The following is a 25,376-nucleotide window of genomic DNA, read 5'->3' on the forward strand; positions in this document are numbered from 1 at the left end:
GTGTGTGTGTGTGTGTGTGTGTGTGTGTGTGTGTGTGTGTGTGTGCAGTCGTCCATCCAGGAGGTGAAGTAGGGGTGGGCGATATGGTGATAAATATCTTTGAGACGATACAATGTCTCCACGATATGCCTTTTCAGAGATATCGTATATATCGTGATACAAGGGAGCCTTATAAAAAATCCTGTTGAATTGTTAATACAGAATTAATTTAAACCTGCATTTTGGTCTAAATGTCAAGGTCTCCCCTTAACTATACAAATGAAACCAAATGGACCCTTACAGGTCCATTTGGTTTCATTTGTATACAGTCAGAGTTACATACTTGTAACCCAGTTTGAGGACCACTGGTCCAAATGGTCTGTTGCTCCTTTTTCCTTTAGCTTTTCTTACCGTGTAGGTGGTTGTACTGTTAAGTAACTTGGAAAATAACCATAAAAACCAACATGAAAAAGAATCGCGATAAGATCGTGTATCGTGATACAGCTTGGTAAATATATCGCAATATTGTATTTTTCCATATCGTCCCCGCCCCTAAGGTGAAGGAGGAGGAGGGGGGGAGCGAGGCGGACCCGGAGGAAGGGATGGAGCTGAAGGAGGAGTGTGGTGACGGGGAGGGTCCCTACCTCTCTGAGGTGGAGCCGGCCGCCAGCGAGAGCGAGGACGGATACGGCCCCAACTCCCAGCGCTACACCACGGCCGACTCACTGGCCAGCAGCCCCGCTTCCTCATCTCAGTTGTGAGTATCAAGTTTCCTCTCTGTTTACAACTTGTCAACGATTATAAGCATTCCGATTTTGATTCACATCGCCAGCGTGAGAGTGCAGTGTAGTGATGGCCTGTCACGTGCAAAGGAGGGCAGGGTATGGCAGATTTATGTGGCAATCAACCACTGTTCCCATTAATTGGCTCTGTCTTATCTGGTCGGAGGTGTGTTGATTAAGAAATGTTACAAAACAGGGTGTGCTTTGCTGTAATTATTGGCAACTCAGTGATGCGATTGTATAATGGTTGTCAGCTAAATAAGATATATTACTAGCCGGGGAGCCACAGGCCCAAAATTTGAGAGGACCTGTGATGTCATAACATACTTTTTATTTTTGTTTTTTCTATTAATTTGGTCAATAAGCTACACAGAATGAGAGGCCTGCTCTGCCGGAAACATTGCGAAAAGAAAGTTCCATCGACGTCACTATACAGGAAAAGAATACAAAAATAAATCTGCTTTAAGTAGCATGTGAGGGGTCAAACTAGGGGTTCTTCATGATTTTGAATCCATTGCAAGCATTTGTTTTGCATGAAAAACATTCCTTAGGCTAGATTTCAGCCCCACAAAACGGTGAAAAGTGATGAGTCATCAAAAATCATTACCCAAAATAAAAAACATTCATAGTGTTAGGTCCCATTTCCCTGGAAATACCGGCACTTGGGGTCAGACTAATAACTGGAAATCAGTAAGTCACATCAGAAATGAAATGTAAAATGAAACCTAGTTTACTACTCCAGCAAGAACTATTGACCCTGGTAACCACCTAGAAACAGATAATTTCTAGTCCCTGTTGAATGAAACAGCCAAATTGCACTAATGTCTTCTAGAGATTGTAGGAACTAAATGAATACCACACATGATTTTTTTTTTTTTGTTATCAATTATTTTTATTTTCCATAACATGAAATTAGAGACATACATATGAATAGAACAAGAAAAAGTAAAACATTAATCAAAAGAAAAATGCAATTAACAGACAAACAACACAAACAATAGCAAAACAAGAAAAGGAAAAGAAAACCCACCCACCCCCTTTCCCCGGACCAACACGGAATGTACAATAGTGCATGCCTGTGCTAGGCTGTTACCACTATATAGTGATTTCTTGAATCATAGCCTTAAGCTTATCTGCAATGTCCGACCACATATTAATGTTTTCTTCTTTTGCTCCGTGTAACCTTGCTATCGACTGCTCTAAATATACTATATCTAGAAAGGTCAAGGCCCACTGGCGAAACGTTAACGTATGAGGAGGTTTCCACCGCGTAGCTACCATCTTCTTCGCCGCCGTTAATCCAGCAAAGAAGATGCGCTTGCGTATATTGTTTAGTTGCAACTGTGAGACGTCATTTAATAAAAATAAAGAAGGAGAAGATATGATATTAATACTAAAAATAGTTGAAAGTTTGGAGGCAACCATATTCCAGAATGACGACACATTTGGGCATTCCCAAACCATGTGAAGGAAGGTACCAATACTATTTGAGGCGCAGAGAGTGCAGTTGGGATTATTCAAAATCCTCATAGCACATAGTCTGCGGGGAGTTAAATAAGTCCGATGAACAAAATTTAAATGAATTTGTTGATGGTCTGGATTTCTAGAAGATAGCCTAATGTTAGACCATACTGTGTCCCAACAAAAGTCAGGGTCCAAATTTGGTACATCATTCCTCCAAACAGTATCAACAGATAGGGGCCCATAACTACAGTCTAATAAAAAACCATATAGGGTGGAAACCAAACCTCTTGTTCTATTACCATCACAGATAAACTCATGGAAGGGGTGCAATCTAAGGGGAGCTTGCCATGGGACCCCATAGGTCCTCATGGACGTTCTCAGTTGGAAGTAGAAAAAAAGGGTATTTCCAGGCAGATTGAAGATGTCACACAAATCTCGAAAAGGTCGTAAACCATTTCTATCAAATAAGTCCCCTAATGTACGAATCCCCTTAGCCCTCCACCTTGGAAAGCGAATGGGGCGATCCTCTATTAAAAGTCTTTGATTATTGAACACTGGGGAAAATAAGTTCCATTTACAATCAATCTTACACATCTTTTCAGCTGCCCTCCATACTGCCACTAAATGAGAAATGATAGGTCCAAAGCGAACTTTGCATTGATGTGTAGTTATGTTTGAATAGATAAGATCTCTCAATTCAACAGGCTGCACTAAACTCTCCTCAAGCTCTCTCCAAGAAACCTTATTTGCTGGGTTAAACCAATTTAAAAGGGGGCGGAGCGTGAAGGCCCAATAATAAAATTTAAAGTTGGGCAATGAAAGGCCGCCATCATCTCTAGCACGTTGTAATAGAGAAAGTTTAAGACGAGGGCGTTTCCCTTTCCACACAAACTTAGATATCGAAGAGTGAAGCTTATTCCAGTATTGCGGCGGTGGTGGCAAAGGGAGCATAGAGCTTACAAAGTTAACCCTAGGAAGAACATTCATCTTTATGATTGAAACTCGAGCTTGGAGAGAGTTGGGCAAAGATGACCATCTATCTAAATCAAGACAAATCTTATTTAGAGTGTCACCATAGTTGTTCTTAACAATAGCCTGAAGAGAAGGGAAAATATCTATGCCAAGATATTTGAATTGGCTTACTACTGGGATTATGGACGGCAGGATAGCAGATCTCATCTGATCATTTAGAGGCAGAAGGGCTGACTTCGTCCAATTAATTTTGTAGCCGGAAATGGAACTGAACTGATCAAAAATTTGAAGGACGTGAGTAATTGACTGTGGTGCATTCTCAATGAACAGTAGAATATCATCAGCATATAGGGAAATGCGATGCTGTGTGTTGTTAATCGAAACAGGAGTAATATCTGCAGACTGACGCACTGTCTGAGCCAAGGGTTCGAGTGAAAGTGCGAAAAGGAGAGGACTAAGGGGACAACCCTGCCTTGAAGATCTGCCAATCGTGAATAGCGGCGAACAGATCTTACCGGTTAGGACCATCGCTGACGGATTAGAATAAAGTACTTTAACAAAATGTATGAATGAAGCACCAAATCCCATTTTATCTAGTACAGCCCACAGGTAAGACCATTCCAGACGATCAAATGCCTTCAACGCATCGAGCGACAACACTGCGGCGGGGGTCCTCAGCTCCTTAGCCCTATCGATGATATGCAATAGTCGTCTAGCATTATCAGAGGCTAGTCTAGTTCCTATGAAACCTGTCTGATCACAGTGTACTAAGGTGGTCATAAAACCCTGCAAGCGACGCGCAAGCACCTTAGCAAAAACTTTTAGATCAGAATTCAAAAGTGAAAGCGGTCTATAGCTTGCGCAATCTGTGGGATCCTTGTTCTTCTTCAACAATAATGATATAATAGCTACATTCACATCCCTGGAGAAAGAGCCACTTTCAATTGCATATCGAAACATGTCTAGCATCAGCTGACCTAGATCTTCCCAAAAGATGGCATAAAGTTCAGGGGGTATCCCATCCAAACCAGGCGACTTGCCCCTACGCATTGCGAGCACAGCTTCCTGTAATTCCGCCAGATGGAGCGGTCTATCTAAGGCTTCCGCATCCGCCTCGCTAAGGGTTGGTAACTGTATGTTGGATAAAAAATCATTGCATACTGCATCATCGTGAATGACCTCGGAGGTGTAGAGCTCATCATAAAAAGCACGAAACGTGGCATTGACCTCTTTGGGTTCTGTAACCATGGCTCCCGTTGTTGATTTGACACTAACAATATCAGCAAAATGCTCATTGGATCTAAGACGTAAAGCCAGTAAGTGACTGGGTCTTGCACTATTAAAATAGTAGTTTTGCCTTGTGCGTTTCATTTGAAATTCTGAGCGGCGCTTGAGAATGGAGTTAATTTCTTTCTTAACTAGCTCCCTCTGGGTTGCTGTACTAACATCAAAGTTATTTTGGAGAGAATTATCCAAAGTAGAAAACCGAGATTCCAATTCCACCAGTTTGGCTGACCTTAATTTTCTCTGAGTGGACGCATAGAGGGTTGTATTACTCCTGATAAAGCCTTTAATTGCATCCCAAAGAATTCTGGGATCTTCAACTGAGCCTGTATTGATATTTATAAATTCGCGCAAACCAGTTTGAAACTGAGCTACAAATGCTGCATCGCGCAGCAGTGTGGTGTTAAACCGCCATCTAGGAGCTCTATCTATAACCTGTTTCAGTGAAGCAACACACAGCACCGCCTTGTGATCCGAGAGTGACATTGGGAGCAACTCTACCTTGGCAATTTTATGAAACAAGCTAACAGGGGCAAAAACGTAATCGATCCTAGAGAATGAAGCATGCCTACCCGACAGAAAAGAAAAATCTCTAACCGTTGGGTTCATTAAACGCCAGATGTCGAGTAAGCCAGTTGAGTTTGCCCAAGCACGTAGTTCTGCAGACGCTAGTGCTTGTTCTCTGCTTTCTACCCCAGTGGATCTATCTAGGTTATGTTGCCATGTTGCATTGAAGTCAGCACCAACAATGATTTTGAAATCCGTCAGTTCCAATAAGGTTTTAGTTAGTAATTTGTAAAACTCTTTGTCTAAAACATTTGGAGCATACACAGAGACTAGTGCTAGCATTTTACCCTCCAAGCGGATTTTAGCAACAGCTATCCTCCCGTCACTGTCAGACCAATCACCCAAAAAATCCAACCTAAGGTTACGTCTAGCCAATATGGCTACTCCCTTGGTTTTGGAAGAAGCAGCTGAAAAGGCTAAAACACGATAATGTTTATTAGCCAATCGGTTGGAATGCTCTTTTAAAAGATGAGACTCCTGTATAAATGCAAAGTCAATTGATTTAGATCGCAAAACCCCCAAAATGCTGGTTCGCTTATGCTGTATATTCGCTCCCCTTACATTGAAACTTAGAAATTTATATTCTGTCATAATTGTGGTTCAAACCATACGCACAGCAAGCACAGTAGAACATTTTAGAATTTCCTAGTTGGTCCCTCACAACAAACCTTCCCAACAGAAAAACAAAACAACCCCAAAAGGAACAGAAAGGAAAAAGCAACATCAAACGAACATAAAAAAACACATAACATTGAAGCTTGAGGGGGAAAACCCCATTAGCATCAGAGTGCACAAAAACAGTTCCCCACCCCATCAACCTATTAGTCAACCTTCATTTCACTCTGTCAGAGAGTGCAAACAAGTAACTGCCCAAAAGTAACCATACATTGCCCTCTGGTGATTATGTAAATATATAACAGATCACCAAAGTAAAAACAACAACAACAAAAAAGTGCCTTCTTGTGGCTGAATAGCTCTCAAACATTCCATCCGCTCAAATTATGATCAATCTCCCCACTTCATATCACTTAAATAAATGAGAATGGTATGTTAACATTTCTAGTAAAGAAGGGGGAGAGAAAAAAGAAAAGAATAAAGGAAAAAAAAATGAGGGGACTATAACAACTGTAATAATAATAATCAGTCCAGCACTAGGCCCACTTAGAATGTGATAAAGCCCTATAAGCCACGTTAATGCAAATAACCAAACACTTGTGACAGATAAGTGGAAATAAGGCTGTCACCACGACAAGGCACTAATATAATATTAATAATAAAAATAAATAAAAAGGAAATCAGTGTATATGATATAAAAAATATATGCACTTATATATGTAGTTAGAAATAGAAATTAAAAGCACATCCGGGGGGCCATATGCAGCAAAGCACACACAGTGTTAATGCATACTGCGCCACATACAGCCCCCCCCATGCATCCATGTATACAAACCACAATTACTAATTAGAAGGGGGAAAAAAAGAAAGAAAAGAAAAGTCTGTATACATAAGTATTTACATAAAACACAGTTATGTATGATCAGGAAACCATATACAACACAGCACACATAATGTATACTGCGCCATATACAGCTCCCTGTACATGCCCAAAAGGCCAGTGCAAACTTAGATAAATGTCAATCATATTAGTTAAGTCTGTTTCCGTCTTAAACAGTAAACTACCATACTTCAAACAGTGAACCTACCCAATCACGACTACAAAATAAATATCCCAATACAGAGCTCCCCTCTCCCCCCATCAAGAAATTAACATTTTAGAAGACAACAAGTAAAGTAGGTAAATAACTACCCCCCCCCCCCCCCCCCCCCCAGACAGCGGATCCACAAGCACGTAGAGCCAACGCGCCACGAGATCGTACATCCGCCAGCTATTGAGATTAGAAAAAAAAAGGAAAAAAAAGAACGAGTCAATGAGCCAGGGAGAGAGAGAGAGAGAGGAGAAGCAGAGATAGGTAGAGAGACATAGAGAAAGGGCGGGAGAGCGAGTGGTCTCTGGAACCGCGGAGCCTTCACAATTTAGACCATATTATTTATATCTGTTTCACCTTAAACAGTAGGCTACATTACTCAATACAAAGGCCAAAGCCCAGTCTCGCCCTCCTACCCGAGAAAGTAGCGTTTTAGGAGGCATAAACGAACCATAAACTAACAACCAACATAGCCGCCATTACCTAACAGAAAGAGAGAGAGAGAGAGAGAGAGAGAGAGAGAGAGACACACACACACACACACACAGCGAGAGAGAGAGCCATAGAGAGAGAGAGAGAGAGAGAGAGAGAGAGAGAGAGAGAGAGAGGGAAAGCCGAGATAGATAGAGAGACATAGAGGGAAGACGAGAGAGAGAGCAGGCTCCGTCCGAACCGCGACACGGAACCCGTTAGACAAAGCTTAACAGAGAGAGATAAAACCCTCTAGACCTATATAGTAAGCAGCACAACGCTCAATAAGAGCAAAGAAAAGGAATACAATAATAACAAGAACAATGTCCATTATATTCAAACAAAAAAGACAGTGAATTATGCTTATAGCTTTAGCAGCCCTAAATCCTCTCTCCTTGCGGTAACCTAAATTAAAACGAGTAACACCCATCTGCTTACAGATCTTGTTAAAAAATAAAATATATCTTATTCTTCGATACAAATAAAATAGGTATTATGAAACGAAACACTTGAAAACACAACGTCAAGTCAGATGATGAGTCCAAAACAATAAGTAGGCTTACATTAACAACTCACCCTTTGGGGAGGAGGAGGAGGAGAGAGTGAGGAAAGAAAGACGCTGCGTAAAAGTCATCTCCAAAGTCCCAGCCAGCTTACCAACAGTCCATTAAAGGCAAAAGGATATCACATCGGCAGAATGTGTTTGAAAGCACGCGATCACGAAAGCAAAAGTGTCCCTGGTAAAAGTTAGTTCTCTGTAACTGTCGTCTCATCATCCTGCGTAGCTAGAGTCTCGTCCGCAGCACCTGGAGTCTTGAACTTATCCTTGCAAAAGGCCAGAGCTTCCTTGGGTGAGTTGAAAGTAGAAGTCGCCTCATCCACGGTTATCCAGAATTTGCTCGGGTGCCTTATTCCGTATTTCACTCCTTCCGCGGTGATGGAACGTAGGAATTCCTTTACTGGCCCGAAAGCTGCCCTTCTCTTTGATGTTTCAGCAGACCAGTCGGGGAAAATATACACCTTTTTGCCATTGTATGTCAGTTGGCCTGCTTTCCTGGAGAGCTGGAGTATGCGTTCCTTTACCCGGAAAAAATGGATCCTTGCCAGGAAAGCCCTTGGCTTATCAGAACGTGGATTGCCGGTCCGATGAGCACGATCCACCTCCGGGGGGGAGTCGGGAAACTCGTCGGGGAATGTTTTCTGCAAAAAAGACTGGATAAAGGCCACTGGGTCAGCCTTTTCTAGCCCAGGAGAGATCCCAATCACTCTTATGTTGTTCCTACGACTCCGGTCTTCTGCTATGACGAGCTTCTCCTCCAGATTAGCACATCTTCTCTCCAATTCAGTGATACACATCTGCAAACTGTCCATGGAGGAACCAAAGTTCTCAATGGCCTCCCCATGTTCAGCCACGGTCGTGTTCAGCGTGGCGACTGCAGGACGCAGCTCCTTTCCGAAGTCATCAATCTTCTTCAGTAATTTCTTCTCCAAGCCAAGCATCATGGGTTGAATAAAACCATCCATAAACTCTTTCAGTGATTCCTTGAGGACCTCGCGCAGCATGCTCTTTGTAACCGGAGCGTCAGCGTCGCCCTGCATTGCGCCGGCCATGTTGTCAGCGTTTGCGGTCGGAGACCTGGTACTCCTCGACCTCGTGTTAATCGTATTCGGCATGAAACACGAAACAACTGCAAAAACAGACGCTCACCAGTGTTTTGGGCGTTTAAAGTCTCAAAAGAACTATAAAGGCAGTAAAAAATGGGCTTAAAAAATGTGAAAACTATGCACCTCCACAGAGCTCAACAAACGCGTCCTACTCGGTCGCCATCTTGTCGGAACCATACCACACATGATTTGAACACAAAACCGCCTTGTTAACTCAATGTTGTTGTAGCCAATATACCAAATGTATATCTGCTGGCGATTATTATTATTTATTTTTTCTATGGACAGGTTTAGCTACATCCAAAACTTAACATGCATTTGAGACTAAGGCACTCTTGTGTAAAAGTTAAAAAGCCTTTACTAGTTTGGCTAATGATTAGCCAAATTAGCTATTATAGGATTTTGAACTTTTTTTTTTATGCATAGCAAGAATTTTTTTTTAAATGCTACGCGTTGCAACAATGCCAGCCTTCATCAGGTGACTAGTTAGCCTGATGATGACTCGGGTATCTGTGAATATGACTAGTCACCCTGGAGAAAAAGGTTTTTTCCATGGACAGATTTAGCTACATCCACAAACTTCACATGCATTTGAGACCAAGGCACTGTTGTGGAAAAGTTTAAACGCCTTCAATAGTTTGGCTAATGCAATTTTCAATTTCAATTCATTTCAATGCATAGCAAGAATAACAAATGCTACGCGTTGCAACAGTGCCTTCATCAGGGTGACTAGTCATCGTTGCGTTGCGGCAACTCTGGAAAACGTCCATAATACAGTGCATGTCTGAAAGTGGATATAGGCTCTAATGCCTGATAGCGAGTCGCAGGTTCGATACCAAAGCCCAATGGACTTTGCTGCGTGTCACTCCCCATCTCTCTCTCTCTACCCATTTCCTGTCTTTCTACTATCCAAATAAAGGCAGAAAAGCCCCAAAGATTTAGCCTGGTTCCAGCCCATAGACCCCGCCCACTCTCAGAGTGGACTGTTTCTCTGGTCTGTTGAGTAAATGAATCGTCCGTTTCCCGATCCAAAATTGCGGCTCCTCCAATGAGCGCGGGGGGTGGGGGTGGATCTAACGAATATCCAATCCGTGCAGCAGTTGAAACGATTACATTTCAGGAAGTTCACACACCAGGCAGGCAGGCACACACGCGCGCACGCGCTGATTTCACCAAGCTGTTAATGTTGATTACATGTTTTGGTCGCAGTGCGTGGCGATCAAGGTGGCGACCGAGTATTTCCCGGTGAATCTGTGCGCAACGGTGGGGGCTTGGGAGTGTGGGGGACACTAACCACTGACTATTGCTGATGATGGAGAGGTTATATAGCTTAGCTTTTATGTATTATGTTATGTAATGTAATCTTGCCGATTTAGTAAGAGACTCGTCGCCAATTGCAAGATATTTAAAAGTTATTTGGGGCCATGATGATATCCTTTCTTCCCACAACAAGGATTTATTTTGTCTGTGTTATTGTTTACAACCACAATTATTCACGTGTGGCAAGATCGCGGTTCACTAGTTTTTAGTAGGCTATAGACTCGAGGTGGGTGAAGCCTTTTCAGAAGTTAATTTAATGTTTTCCATTTAATGATTTCCTTTATCCTCATCTAATCTTGCGCTAATGCACGCAACTGTTTTTGCCATGTTTTAAGGCCGTGTAGGCTTTTCAGAAGTTAATTTAATGTTTTCCATTAAATGATTTCCTTTATCGTCATCTTCCGCTAATGCACACAACTGTTTTCGCCAGGTTTTAAGGTCTTATTTTAGTTGTTTCTCATAAGCTCGCAACCCTCCTTGCCCATCGGCCCCCACCTTTGCGCACAGATTCACCGGGAAATACTCAGTCGCGATCAAGGTGCGTCGCAATCACGGTGCATCGCGGCCGCGGTCGTGCACGCTCGCACACGCTCGCACAAAAGTCCCTCCCCAGAAATCGTTGAGAAGGGGCACAATGTCAGACTCAAGCGTCAGCCGAGTCTGAAAAAAAAAAATTTGTTTATTTATTTGCCTTAAAAATGTACCCATTATTTCTCACTATTTCTTCACCACGTTTGTGAGCTATTTTATTTTGTAAGGAGGTACCAGCTACAACCAGGACAAAACTCACAAATCAGCTGCACCCCAGAATTACCTCTGCCCTCGATGCAAAACGCTGATTTTATAAGTCTATATAAAGCTTAGCCTGCGTTCGTCAGCCATTTTTGCTTCATGATGACCCCTGGCTCAGACGTATTTCACTGTGCTCACCAGTTTTTCTTTGGCTGCTGGTGTGTAAAGATTTGGACTGATTCTGTTTCTCTCTTTCTCTCTCTCTCTCCCTCCCTCCACTGTCCATCTGTCACTCTCCCTCCCACTCTGCCCCCATGTGCCCCCCATCATGGCTTCTCTCCCACTCTCCTCCCTCATTCAATTTGGACCATGGACTCGCCGCTTCATTGTTCTGTCCTAATTTGAACTCTTTCTTTCCTTCCCCGTGGCACCTCCCTCCCTCCATCTCTCTCTCTCTCACACTGTGCATTAGCTCCATATGTGGTGAGGACCAGGAGGCAGTGCAGGCCCAGAAGATCTGGAAGAAAGCCATCATGCTGGTGTGGAGAGCCGCAGCCAACCACAGGTGAGCCGTGGCACACGCCCCACCCTTTTCAGCCAATCAAGATTGGCCATTGACCAACACCGCTACGCTCACTGCCTCCGCCGCTGACCTACATTTAAATGCTGATGTTGTCTTATTCAGTTATGTTGCAAGGGCAACTTTGATAGGCAAACTGTGGGTTGTATTCGCGTGAATATAGACCTTCGAGCTGCTGATGGAAAATTCCGGGAGTGTAACGCCTTGACCTTCTCAATTAAGTTGCTCTATTTGATTGACAACAATAACTAGAGCTTCTACTAATAAATGCAAGTAGTGTCTCTGTAATGTTCTGTAATGAAGCCATATTGATTTTAATACTCCTTATTGTAGTGATCTAGTAGTAATATTACAGCAGAAAATGTTACATTGTATTTCATTTTTATAAATTGTTAGGACTAGTGAAGATTTGCACACAGTGACAGTAGATCGATATTTAATGCCTTTGCCGATTTTGCATGAAAGTAAATAAAGTAGTATTACATTTAAAATTGCGAATGACCTCAAGCCAAGTATGCAAGAAGAAATATTTCGATGTCTAATATGTGTAACATACTATGTGACGGTAATAACGTACAAAATTATGACAATCTGATCCCAAACGGACTTGTTGAAATTGCTAAATGTAACCTTTTCATATGCAACACAGACAAGTATTCACATTTTGGTTGAAAGTTGCAGATTATGATGCAACAAAATCTGATAATGTCATTACTAAAGTTGCATTCATTTCCTTTCAATCAATTAATTGATTATTCATTTAACAATTTCATCCCTAGATCCAGGTAGTTTAGAATAAGGAGATTGTCATACTTGGGGAATGGGAAATGAATGTGTGATTGTTGTTGTATCAGGTATGCCAGTGTCTTCCTGCAGCCTGTGTCAGATGACATTGCCCCTGGTTACCACAGCATTGTACACAGGTCAGAACACACACACACACACACACACACAATTTGAAATGCTTGCAATTCCTGCACTTCCTAACTTTTTTATTTTTGTTCGTCAAAGCAGAATACTTTCTCCCATCTGTAATCTGCTGTGTTCTACACATCATTCATTCACGTAAAAAACAGTGCTTTTATCATGAACCCACATCCTCTAATACAGTTGTTCCTAAACCTTTTAGCTCAAGACCTAAAAGAGATCTTATACGATATTGCCATAAAACTGGACTTTTGATGTCAGTATTTTTTTATTTTTTTATTTTTTTTACAATATATTTATTTATCAAAATGTGTTGTTGAACTTGTTGATTTAAGGGGGTACTTGGATTCAGCACTCAGGAAAAGCGGGTACTGAGGCCCCAAATGGTTTGAGATCCACTGCGCTTATGCATATGTATGTACAGGGTTCCCACTTCCCACGGTCATGAAATTCCTGGAAATATTTTGAAATTAGAAAGATATTTTTCCAGTACTGGAAAAGTTTTGGAATTGATCAAGGGTCCTGGAAGGTCCTGGAAAAAATTGCTATGCATTGTTTTTGGTTATTGATTTTGTTAACTCTTTTACTGCCACCATAAATTGACTTTGAGGGTTCCCTGCCACGATTTTCTAACCTTTTGACATGGGCACCACATGCATGTCCATCATGCATGATCCAGATTCACGCCACGGCCCGTTCGCAGCGTGCACGCTTTATTTAGGAGTAAGCGACTCGTTATTGCGCTGAAATATTGTTATATAGTCCTGGAAATTGGCTTAAATATTCCGGTAAAGGTTTTGGAAAACTTTTGGAAATTCATTGGTAAAAATGTGTGGGAACCCTGTATGTATCAACGGCTGCCCCTGTCCCCAACCCTCAGGCCCATGGACCTGTCGGCCATCAAGAAAAACATCGAGTCGGGTGTTATCCGCACGACGGCCGAGTTCCAGCGCGACATCATGCTGATGTTCCAGAACGCCGTCATGTACAACTCGTCGGACCACGACGTGTACCACATGGCCCTGGAGATGCAGCGAGACGTCCTGGAGCACGTGCAGCAGTTCCTGGCCACGCAGCTCATCATGCAGACCTCTGAGAGCGCCATCTCCGCCAAGAGCCTCCGCGGGCGCGAGGGCGGACGCAAGCCTGGCGAGCCGGCCGAGAAGGTGAGGCTGTGGGGCTGCGGGGTAGGGCTCGGTGCGGTGTAGCGTGGTGGGAGGGCTGGCGTAAGGTTTAGTGCAGGGGTCTTCAACAGGGGGTCCGGTACCCCTAGGGGGTCTTCCAAATCTTTGTGTGATAGAAACCTTTTTAACCACTTTAACCCTAGCGTCCATATTCGGAGAACTTTAGCCAAAAACAGCAGATCTACAAGCTCATAACGCCTCGCGCTGCGAGGCGTTGTGAGCTTGTAGATCGGCTAATTTCTGCAACAAGCTTTGGTGTAGAGGGGGAAAAGAGCAGACTAAGTACAGAGTGAAAGGTCAACTTTTAAATGTATTGACGGTTCAAGTGGTTAAATATCTGAAAACACAAATTGACATGAATCCAAAATACACTGATGATTGTCAAAAGATGAAACGGTATGGACGGGTTGTGGGGGGGTCCTTGCTTCATCTCTCTCAATTAAGGGCTCCTTGGACTGAAAACGCTGAAGACCCCTGGTTTAGTGTGGTTGGTGGTGCGCTGGGTTGGTGCGCTGGGCTATGGTCTAGGGGTGTTGGGTTGGCTATTGTAGGGCTGGGTAAGGTTTATGCGGGGCCTGTGGTCAGGGGGAGGGTTGGATATGGTGGAGTGGGTTTTGGGTGACTCGGGTAGGGTGGGGTATTATTTAGAGAGGTCACGGTTGCAATGTAAATCTCAAATATTGTGATTAGTTCAATCGTTCCAAGGACTTGAAAAATGTTGTGATCGGATGTGAGAACGTATTTATTGCTCTTTGTTGTTGTTTGAAATAATTGGGCTTAATGGCTTTGTGGAAGGTCATACTGCCCGTTGCTGAGTCGACATACATCAATATAGAAGTGTGTGTAACGTAAGGGCAGTAATGGGGATCACACATGTGTTATACTACTGTACAGTGTATAGTAATAATTAATAAAATAATATGGTAATGTGCTTCATACTAAGATCTTATTGGCCAAAGCTTTTCCCTATGAAATGCACAACATTGATGCTAAAGTATTCATAATTTAAGTCTTCATTTTGAATTAAAAACATTTTGATACAGAACAGACCCTAAGGGCAGGCTGGCATTGCCACATAGGCATGGATGCCTGGCGGCGCCGCCGGTTCGATTCCTGATCCGGACGACCTTTGCCGCGTGTCACTCCCCATCTCTCCCCCCATTTCCTGTTAGTCTATTGTCCTATCAATAACGGCATAAAAGCCCCAAAACAAATCTTTAAAAATGTTCATTGGTTGCTTAAAGTACATTCACATTAGGCGTCCAGGAACCACTGAAAAACATGTTTTGACCTTTCGCTCACCTACCAGGAATGCTGGCCACCAGTCATAATTCACAGTGTGTCACCTGTCACGTCTTAGTGACCCAGAGTTCTTCCTCCTTGATTTATGATATACTTTACCAGTAAGTCGCCTAAGGGCGACAAGCGAGTGAGGCGACCAGTTACCATATATGGAGACCCCTGGTACCCATATATGGAGATCCATGTACTGTATATGGAGATATGCTGTGAGACCCCAAACATGCTTACTCAGTTATATTCGTTATGTGAAAGTCCTGTGACATCTGACATCATACATACCCTTCCCATCCCTTTTATGCCCATACATAGAGATCCCTGTTTGTAGAACCAGCCACACTTGGCCCTCTGTCTTGGCCATATATGGATTCTGTTAGTGTGGTATGTGGCCGATTTGGCCTCCATATATGGGCATTCCCATATGAAGTCATGTTAGATATGGGCTTAATATTGATGACATCAGGGAACTCCATATATGGGCATAAAAGGGATTATTTTAGTGTGGTTCCCCTGACATCACAGTGATGTCAGAGCGTGATGTCGGAGCGGCAAACCAATAAAAAAGCACACATGGACAGACGTCCGGACGGAGACATGATGTGCCGTTTCTCATACTAAACTGCGACCTACGGTCACAATAAGATCTTCAATGCTACCCTGAACTGTCCAGTGATTTTTCCATAACAGTATAGACTCAGAAATGGGTTTATTCTCGCACATACCTACCTGCACATGTAGTCTTCATGCAATCCCACAAACACCTAATACAATACTTGTCCAGCTGTCTCCAGATCTGCTCTTCTCTCTGCTTGTGATGCACTGTCAGTCAATGGAATATCTCCTAAACCTCCTGCATGCTAGCCTGGTCTCTCTCTCCCATCCCCTGTATTTCCTACTTTCTGTCTGTCTTTGTTTGCATACAACATTAGCTTATCCGACTTACTTTTCTACATTACTCTCTGTGTCTCTGCGTAAATAAATCTGCTTCCATGTCTGACGGCTCTGCATTTATATTTGCACTGGACTTCCTTTGACTGCATGTACAATTTGTTTGCAGTCCATCTACATCTGTTAGGCCTTTGAATTATTGTCTCTACTGTTGCCTGTTCGTCCATCTGTCTGTGTCCATATACGTACTTTTGTCGGTTCACTGTCTCACTCTTTGGATGCTAGAATCTTACTGTGTTTCGTGCTTTATGATCTGTCTTTCTTACCTGTGCTTGCTTGCTTCATGTGCGTACGTGTTTGGTGCACTGTATGTGCCACGTGGTGGTCAGTTAACATACTCGCTGATGTTGCGTGCGAGTGCGTGCGTGCGTGCAGCCGCGCACACAATACAGACATGTACGCCGCTTGCTCGCTCTTCGCATATGTGTGTTTCTCTCTATTTTCTCACTCTGATGTTTGTCCTCCTACAGGACAGTGTCCCAATGGCCTCTCCTGCTTTTCTTCTCTCTCTCTTTGTAAGTATTCAGGTCCCTCCTCTCCTGATCTCACCAGAACCTGGGTCCACGCTCCGCACACCCATGTCTGTGTACACACACAACATACTGTAAAGGCATACACACCTCTCTCTCTCTCTCTCTCTCTCTCTCTCTCTCTCTCTCTCTCTCTCTCTCTCTCTCTCTCTCTCTCTCTGTACGCCTTCACAGTTCAGTCACACACACTTTTACACGTGAAGTGCATTGAGACCCACAGGCCTGCATCACCCCCATAAACACTCCGATGTCGTGTTATACTGACTCAGGCGCCACATCCTCACCGTACACATCAGTAAAGACTGAACTCCAGTAACCCCCGTTCCATCATCTCAAGCTTCCGTCGACCTTCAGCCACCCCACCATGCTGGTTTCATGTGGTTTTGTTTTTATGATTCTTTTGTTAATTTTGTTTGTTTTGTTTTTTTGGGGTTTTTTTTTTTTGTTCTTGACCGTTCTTGTGTTTCATTTCAATCTGTACATCGAAACGTTGTTGTGTCTCTTGCATGTTTTGTTTTCTTGGTCTTGGTTTTATTTTGTTCAGTCTAAATTCGTTCTCTTTTCTCCATTTGTTTTAGATTGTCGTCGTCGTTCTTTTATGTTCTCTACGTTCCTCTTCTTCATTTGGGGAGGAAACCTCCCAAGGTGGACTGTGCTGTGTTTTGTGCGGGGTTGGGGCGGTTAGGCCTTTGGGTGGTTGGGAGGGGGAGGAGGGGGGCCGCCAATGGATCCTTCTGCACACTGTCCAACTGACCTTGATGTTTCATCATCTCTCTCTCTCTCTTTCTGTCTATGTATCTCTCTCTCTTTCAGGATGGTGGTACCAGGGGTCGCCGCAGCGCCATGGAAGCTGACCTCAAGATGAAGAAATAGACTGGTAGACATTAAAGGCCATGAATGAGACAGAAAGCAACAGGGCGAGAGTCACTGTTGTCAGAGGATACAGAGCAGCTACAGTACTTGTTGAGCTCTCTTTCTCAAGGCAACTGTACACTCAGGCTGCTTGTGTGTGTGCGCGTCGATCCATCAATCTGTCTCAGAGAGCAGCATCAAGCTTCCCTCTTCATTTGTTCATCTCTGATTGGTCAGTGCGCGACCAATCAATGGACTCCACCCCAGGCAATACAAGCCAGCACACTGCTTTTATTTCCCCTTGTATCATTTCACCAGCGAAGGGTAGTCTGCGGTCAGTCATTTCTCTCAGGATAGGACATGTATGAGCGAGAGAGAAATCTTTCACCAGCAAAAGTTTTGTTTGGGGTGAAATGGAGGGTGGGGGAAGGGAGACTATTGTTCCGAGCCCGCCATGTTCTGGTGTGCTCCATTTTGGAAAGAGACCGAGTTCTAGGGACCCACGTTGTCTCATATAATAATTAGGGCTGCATTGATACCAGTACTGATAATTATGTTACTTATTGCCTACTCATATTAGGATAAAATAGGGTTTGATATCCGAGTAATTATCTCAATACTAAATGCAACACCCAGAGCCTCTGTGTATTGGGTTAAAACTAAGACAATGCCCTAATTGTCTTTTTAACGTTTTCACACAGTTTAGTAGTCCTCCCGAAAGATCAATGTATGTACAGTATCTACCTGACAAGTTAAGATAAACTTTAACATTCAAAGTATGCAATTCATTTTAACGCATCATGCTCTCAAAGGTTTCATTTTAAGGGTGCATGTATTCTTCAGTAACTGTTTCTATGGCACCTGTTTAATTAAATCCAAGTATTATTTTTTTTCTCATAGCACATCTCGGGAAATTTGAAGTGCACATTAAATTGATACTCGGTATATAGACATCAATGGATTATGAATAAAATGTTTTGACAAGTGATCCCAAACTAGTACAGTTTAAGTAATGGATCATATTTTGGTTATTAATATTAAAGTTTAATATGCGGGATCGAGCACACTGGTATTAGTGCATCCCTGGTTATCTTGTTAAACGTAGGTAGACTTTGATATGGCGTCTTATGGCGCATATGAGTCACGTTGGTGTGTATTGCAGTAAGTGTTAGATCGGAGTATAAAAAGTTTTGTACCCAAGTGATGGAATAATAATGTTATGTTTTGTTTGGGTTAGCCAATACATCACGTGTTGTACATTTTGTTTAATAAAAAGCTAATATTTGAACCTGCGCTTATTTCTTGAAGTTGTCTGTTTGTCCAGGATTTTTGGAGAGCCGCACGATCACATCACCATTTAGCAAGCAGTATTAAACACCCCATAATCAAGTGCCTTGTGAGTTATGTTAACATGGAAATGAGTTATGTTGACATGGAATTTAGAAGTATGAGTCTTTAAAAAAAAAAATTAGTATCGAATGCCATCAGATAGGTAAATGCACTCTAATCTATGCACTAATCATATTATACCAAAGTGACAAAATATGACTTGAAACCACATCTTGCAAAATTGTTTATTCCACATTCCATAAATAGTACAAAACGACATTAGAAAAGTAACTACAGGCAGCGAGACCAGCTCACAACAAAAAAGAAAATTGACCTCGTTTACAACATGAAATAATATCTGTGCAAAAACGCTGTAGTAGTCTATTTTAACTCGGTGCATCACAAAAAAAAAAGTGCCTTCCAGTTATAACAATCATGATTAGCCTTGCCTACTATGAACTGGCTTTTAAGTAAGAACCCTTTACAAAAGTTATATACAGTAGTAGGCTACTGAGGCTCACTATCCGTGGCATGCCATGAGCATACCGACTTTAGCAGCACAGAACTGAAATTGCAACTGAAACCTCCATGTGATGTGGAATGTAGAATAATATCCAAACCCAAAAAATGCAGACCTTATTGAATTACTTTTGTGGTTACACATCTCCATTCAGAAACATTGCCATTCAGAAGATTGACTTCCATTATTCTAAATGGAGGTGTCACCTAAACCTAACCCTAGTGGGGGTATTTCTAAGTGGGGGTGTTTCTGAATGGAGGTCTGCCCCCGACTTTTGTCAAATCTAGCAAAAGTCACAAATGATGGGACTGGCCGAAGAGTAGAGCTTCCTCTTCACCAGCCTGTACTCGGGTCGAAGTTTCAACACCTTGCTGTCGCCAACGAAGATGTGCTTGAGCGGAGGCCAGCCGTCGTCGTCCACCTTGAAGACCACGGACAGCTCGAAGGTCGGGGTGACACTCGGCTCGACGGAGAAGCTCCCCAGGGACTTGAGCGCGTCTTGTGGTTTCGACGACTCCAGGTACACGTTGACGAAGGCGCCCCGGAGCCCGCACGGCTCGCCGGCCGAGGAGCGCACCAGGTCCCGGCCGACCCTCGCGGACATGTGGCACGGCAGGAGGAGCACCTCGCACGGCAGAGTGGAGCCCTTGGCCTCGGACAGACAGCGCTCTATCTGCCGGGTCATGTCTCGCTGAAAGAGCCTCGCCTCAGCCTCCTCCTCATCCTCCTCCTCCAAGCCAGAGTGCAGGTCAGTATCTGTTGAAATAGAGCAATACAAATTAAAAAAATAAATACACCATTCCATTATTCTAAATGGAGGTGTCACCTAACCTCAGTTGGGGTATTTCTGAATGGGGATGTTTCTAAGTGGGGGTGTTTCTGAATGGAGGTCTGCCTCCCAAAGGGGCTATAGTAACTTTTTCTTGAAAAACGGACGCTAAAATAAAAAATGTTTCGAAAATATTTATAAAAAAAAAAAAGATTAAGCTTCATATATGTGTTTCTATTCAAAAATGACCAGAAAAGGCATAAAATAATGATAAAATAATAATTTTGGCCATTGTCATACTGACTTTGTTTATATCCCTTATCACGAATAGAAGAGGGATATACACAAAGTCAGTCTGACAATGGCCAAAATGATTATTTTACACTTTTTGTGGTCATTTTTGAACAGTGGTGTGATGTGGATTTTAGAAGTGGTGCCCCTCTAAATTCGTGACGTGCACGTGCTTGCACGTGAGGCGGCGAGACAAGTCTGGGCATCTCACCCGTTTTTGAATAGAAACACATAAATCGAAACATTTTTATTTTAGCGTCCGTTTGTCAAGAAAAAGTTGACTATAGCTCCTTTAAGGCCATGTGTGTCTGTGACAAGACCGAAGCTCCTAAAAAGTTATCTTTATGTTGTTTATTCATCGCAGAACAGAACAGAGCATTCTTCATGTGCAGCAGGGATGAGACTCCGTGACAAAGTTGCCATCAGCTGATCAAAGCCGTGAGTCAGTTGCATCAGCAATGCTTTCTTTTTTACTACACAATACATAGGTCTACAACTACATATCACTCAGAAATTGAATGCTCTCGAAACCTTTCTGAATTAGACTGAATTAACGTAGTTACTAAAACAAGCCTATACAAAAATTGTTTTAGATCAACAAAAAAACTTACGTGGCAAATGCTTTTCCGTCTCATCGCAGCTGTCGATGCTGCCCCGGCGAGCAGCGCAGCGACCCGGCGGCTTCTGCTTCTTCTCGCTCGAAATGAGCTGAGATAAAAAGTTTCCTATCATTTCCACCACACTTTCCTCTTCCGATAAGCTGGGCATGCCGTGTCCGAACACTAGAGCCGTGGTGTAGACCATTCTGTTTCCTTTTGGTGTCTCGCCGATGCCCCTCTCTCTCTTTCACACGTTCTGTCTGTATCTTCTCCATGTAAAAAGACTGGATGTGAACACAGTCAGCCGGCAGCTCTCGTATTTATAGCCATCGCAGGTTGGGTTGCATCAGCTGGCTTGGGTTTGCTCACGTGTGGGCCGGGCCTCTCTGGTGGTTGTAATGTGTGAGCAACTACGCTGTATGGTTGAATCATGATAACGCAACATGTCCGGGCATTGCACTGACACACACAGCAATATTACGCTGTTTTTATTGGCTAGACCTGACACAAGTCACGTATTAGCCAGGCCCTACTTACTACCAATTAAACAGTTATTATATGTAGCCAATACAGGCCTATATTTTTTTATTAAGGATTTAATCAAAACTTTACTTTGTGTGTGTGTGTGTGTGTGTGTGTGTGTGTGTGTGTGTGTGTGTGTGTGTGTGTGTGTGCGCGTGTGCGTGTGCGTGCGTGCGTGCGCGTGTGTGTATTACCTACTCTATTCTATATTGGGTTCAATTTATGTATTTATTTATTTTATTATGGGACATTAATTTTAAGAAACAAGATTACTTGGACATCGAGGGTTAATGTCATCAATAATACAAATGTTACAATATAGTTGACTAGCAAATACAGGCCAATACTTTTGCTTAGCCTACTTTTGGAATATATAACATTTTCTCAACACAAAGGTTTAAATAGTTAATCATATCTCAGATGTATTATTTGTTGTGTATTAGTTATCTGTGGAGTTTTATTGGTGAGGAAATTATACCTAGAACAACCAGTTACGTTATGTTTTCTGTTAGGCCTACTAGTAATAGCATTCTGTTGCCACTGTATGTATGACATCACTTGTTATAGTGTGTTCTAGAATGTGCTCCTTCAAGGTTAGATGTGCATGTGTGTGACTGTGTGTGTGTGTGTGTGTGTGTGTGTGTGTGTGTGTGTGTGTGTGTGTGTGTGCGTGTGCGTGTGCGTGCTTGTGCGTGTGTGTGAGAGAGAGAGAGCGAGAGCAAATACAGACAGGTGTCATGTCATGAGTTCTACCTGACTCACAGGTGACTCAAACATGGTCTGACTGGAGGCACACGCCCCTGCTACCTGACGTAGCAGGAACAGTGCATTTTCAGTGGACTTTGAACGTTTCCTTCACTTTTTTTCCAGGGACACCAGTTGGGGTCTCAGAGGGATGGCGGCATCCCCTACTATTTTCATTTAATCTTTGAAAATCCACAGATACTTGTCTCTTTCTGCTACCATGCATTCATTAATCACTTTAAAACTGGCTTGTCATTACAAGTAATTGTGAGCTTGTAGACCAGCGTTTTATTTTTTAAGTTGGATTTAAGTCAATTTGGTCACTTTTCGCATTAGACCATTTCCACACCCCTACTGTTCTCCTACGCTGTCTGTTTCCTCTCCCCTTAGTTTGTTCAATTAAGCTTTTTTGTTGTTTTAAAAAACAGATATACAATGTCTTATCAGTATCGCTTTCAAATTCTTATTTCATCATTTTCTTTTCATGGTTTTATGACCTTCTGGGAAATCTATAGGCCTACATAAGCCTGGAAGTGTTAATATTTCCCACCTAGGATGACACATTTACCACAACACGCACAGATATAGGGAATTATTTGACAGTTTAACTTTGTCTTTTATTCATTGCATGTTGGCTACATTCCAATCAATGCATAATCTCTCTGTACCATGCAAGTACTAACCGACCATGGGAAATCTCCCATGACATCATCACTGCCAGCCAATCATGTTTGAACTAAGAAGTGTCGTCACTTAGGCCAGCAAAGGGGAAGTGGCTTTCTGTAGAAGTTCAGGGAAATTCCTGACGGAAGCTGACAGGGGCCAGGCTCACACTTGTCTCAGAACAATTTCCTGTGGTTCTGCTCATATCTGTGTGTATTATATCTATAAATGTATTTCTGTCCCTCTATCTGTCTGTTAATATGACATTTTGACTTTTAAAAGAAAAAAGATATGTATAATTCCAAAAGAAAACTGCTCGAACTGTTTTAAAATAAGTCATTTCTAACTTGTCTAAACTTCATACCCAGAACAAAAATACATACGTTTTGTGGTACACATATTTGACAATGATGCAAAACTCCAAACAATTGCATAATTTTCAAAAAGCTGCAAACCAAACATGCATTTCAATTGTCTGTTTAGAACATGAGTCTTAACTGTAATTTATTATGCCTCTTCAAACTCACCAAACAATGAATAAGGTCCAAAAGACTAAGTTTTATTTTATTTTTCCTTCAAATGTAGTATTACTCTCTAACACACAATATTATTGTTCTAGAAAGTTCATGTTCACTTGTTCAGTCATAATCACGTATTCTCTATCAAACCTTACATTTTTAACAAATCCAAATTTGTTGACCTTTGTTGAATTAACAACTAATTTTACCACATTTCCCCATTGCCAAGAAAGCCGTTCACAGAATTGTGGATGTTCTCATTTATTAGATAATATCAGCTTTAATTCCTTCATCACCTCACCTTAGTAGGAAGTGCAGGGTCAAAAGTTGAACCTCATTGATTAGACAATGTCCCTGTCATCATCCTGCAGAAGATCATAGTGTAAGGGCCTCCACAGACTAAAAGACTTTGTGTACAAAGCTATTTCATCATTATTTCATCGGATCGTATGAGCATTTACACTACACAATCCTCTTTCTTGAAGATTATTGGGTCGTGTGTCACGCTGTGCGAGAAGTATCTTACAATACTTCTTCACCGACAGCGCTGTGGTGAAATCTGACAAGAGGAGAGAGAGAGAGGGAGGGAGGGGAGGGGCATTCTCTGTATGTCTCTGTGATGATGATCCAGCCAGGGACGGTGGATAGAACTTTCTGATAGTAAAATCCATCAAAAGTACTGTACAACACAGCGGAAAACTACTGCGACGTGACCGCAAGTTAACTTGTGTGGTTATAATGAACGACATGTTGAGGCACAGTTGTTTACAATGCGATTGAAGTAGATCAAAGTGGATCAAAAACTACATATTCTTAATATTAGGTCCATATTCTTAAGGTTAGGTAAGAATGAGCCAGCACATGTTTATGTAAGTGTGACTGGACCACTACACGATGCAAATGCCAGCAGGGGTTTTTGGATGTCAATGCACAGGTTCAGCAGTTTTTTGTGTCATCATGACTCCATGGTTTTCGCCTGTCAGATATTTTCTACCGTCGGGTGGGTTGAAAAAAGGGTTGTAAAAAGCCTATTAACATAATCGGCAGGCATTTCACACTACGCAAGAAAACCTGCGCATCATGAGCAATTTTGGGCTGTTTATCGTCGAGGTCATAAATTCCTCAAATCCCACAACATTGTGCACAAACTCTGTTAGTCTGAGGAGGCCCAAAGGGGGAAGTGCCAGTAGACAGTCTAATCCTGAGTGTTCAATTAACTCTAAAAGTGGAACTTAAACTAACATTCAGGATTTTGCTCCGTATGCGAAAAGGTACAACAGCTAGCCACTCTGGAATAGCATGAGCTAGTTGACTAAAGCGCAAGTGTAAAATGTAGGATTCATATACTGTCCAGTCTGTCAACTAATCTTTGCACAAATCAGATCAGATCTTTAGTTCGTTACTTGTTGACGTCCATCCAATAACTGCTACAAATACCCGGAGTTCCATTTCTGTCAGTGTTTATTTACGTGACTAACTGAATAATGCTGGATAGGTTGTTGCTGTGGACTGTATCCATCCGTCAACATCACGTGTCAGCAGTGTATACAGTGTGGAGAACAGGCCAGACCAGTCTCCCACAGTCATCTGTTTCTCTCTTACTAAAACAAAACATCATGTGTTTCAAATCTTTAACATGCTGTGGTGGTAAATTGATGTAATCAGGTGAGCTGTGTAAGAAGAGAACACACGTGTACTGCAATGCCTATACTGTAGCTTTTGTTGTGTGGGTGTGTCTGCGCATCTGAATGTGTGTTTGTGATTGGAGGTGATGTTTCATACACGTTCGTACCTGGACGCTAGCTGCCCAGTGCCAGCAGCAGCAAACAGTTGGGGTTTCAGAGCCTTGCGTTAGTTGAGGAAGACTATTCAATTACTTGTCTACCTTCAATGTCCATATTATTCCCAGTCCGAAGCATTAAACAATGATCAAATTATTATAGGGAAAGGGTGATTACATTAATACCCTGATTACTGGAAGTACAATTTTATTATATTGATTTACAGGCATAGCAATTATATACGAATACGAGTAAGGTTTGATTGAAAATACTTCCACGATCCGGTGAAGATGTTACTTCTTACTAAGGCTGGGAAATATATTGAAAATGTATCGATATCGAGGTATCAACATGCAAGGTATTCATATCGAGGAAGAC

The 25,376-nt window shown here is 42.4% G+C and overlaps 2 protein-coding genes across 4 annotated transcripts in view; one reads left to right on the top strand and one right to left on the bottom strand.

Moving 5' to 3' along the window:
- Positions 1-18,555, top strand: part of brd8b (bromodomain containing 8b) — a 30,344-nt gene extending 11,789 nt beyond the window's left edge. For all 3 annotated transcript variants that reach the window (XM_080745958.1, XM_080745959.1, XM_080745960.1), the window contains exons 14-18: positions 537-736; positions 11,415-11,507; positions 12,377-12,445; positions 13,330-13,615; positions 17,224-18,555. In XM_080745958.1, the coding sequence (XP_080602084.1) occupies positions 537-736; positions 11,415-11,507; positions 12,377-12,445; positions 13,330-13,615; positions 17,224-17,283 (708 nt within the window). In that variant the 3' untranslated portion in view covers positions 17,284-18,555. The remainder of the gene's footprint in view (positions 1-536; positions 737-11,414; positions 11,508-12,376; positions 12,446-13,329; positions 13,616-17,223) is intronic.
- A 267-nt stretch (positions 18,556-18,822) lies between these two features.
- LOC308302105 (DNA damage-inducible transcript 4-like protein) lies at positions 18,823-21,044 on the bottom strand. The gene is made up of 2 exons (XM_080746301.1): positions 20,783-21,044; positions 18,823-19,867 (listed from the first exon to the last, which is right to left on the bottom strand). The coding sequence occupies exons 1-2, from the start codon at positions 20,973-20,975 to the stop codon at positions 19,395-19,397; spliced, it is 666 nt and encodes a 221-aa protein (XP_080602427.1). The 5' UTR covers positions 20,976-21,044; the 3' UTR covers positions 18,823-19,394.
- Positions 21,045-25,376: the final 4,332 nt, after the last annotated feature.

The sequence above is a fragment of the Nannobrachium achirus genome (genome assembly GCF_963921795.1).
Source record: "Nannobrachium achirus genome assembly, chromosome: 17".
NCBI classification, from domain to species: Eukaryota; Metazoa; Chordata; class Actinopteri; order Myctophiformes; family Myctophidae; genus Nannobrachium; species Nannobrachium achirus.

Bases quoted from the DNA above. Each gene is read 5' to 3' on its own strand.
- LOC308302105 (XM_080746301.1), bottom strand. From the start codon at position 20,975: ATGGTCTACACCACGGCTCTAGTGTTCGGACACGGCATGCCCAGCTTA. The intron at 19,868-20,782 runs GTAAGTTTTTTT...CTATTTCAACAG, and splicing joins GACGGAAAAGCATTTGCCAC to ATACTGACCTGCACTCTGGC.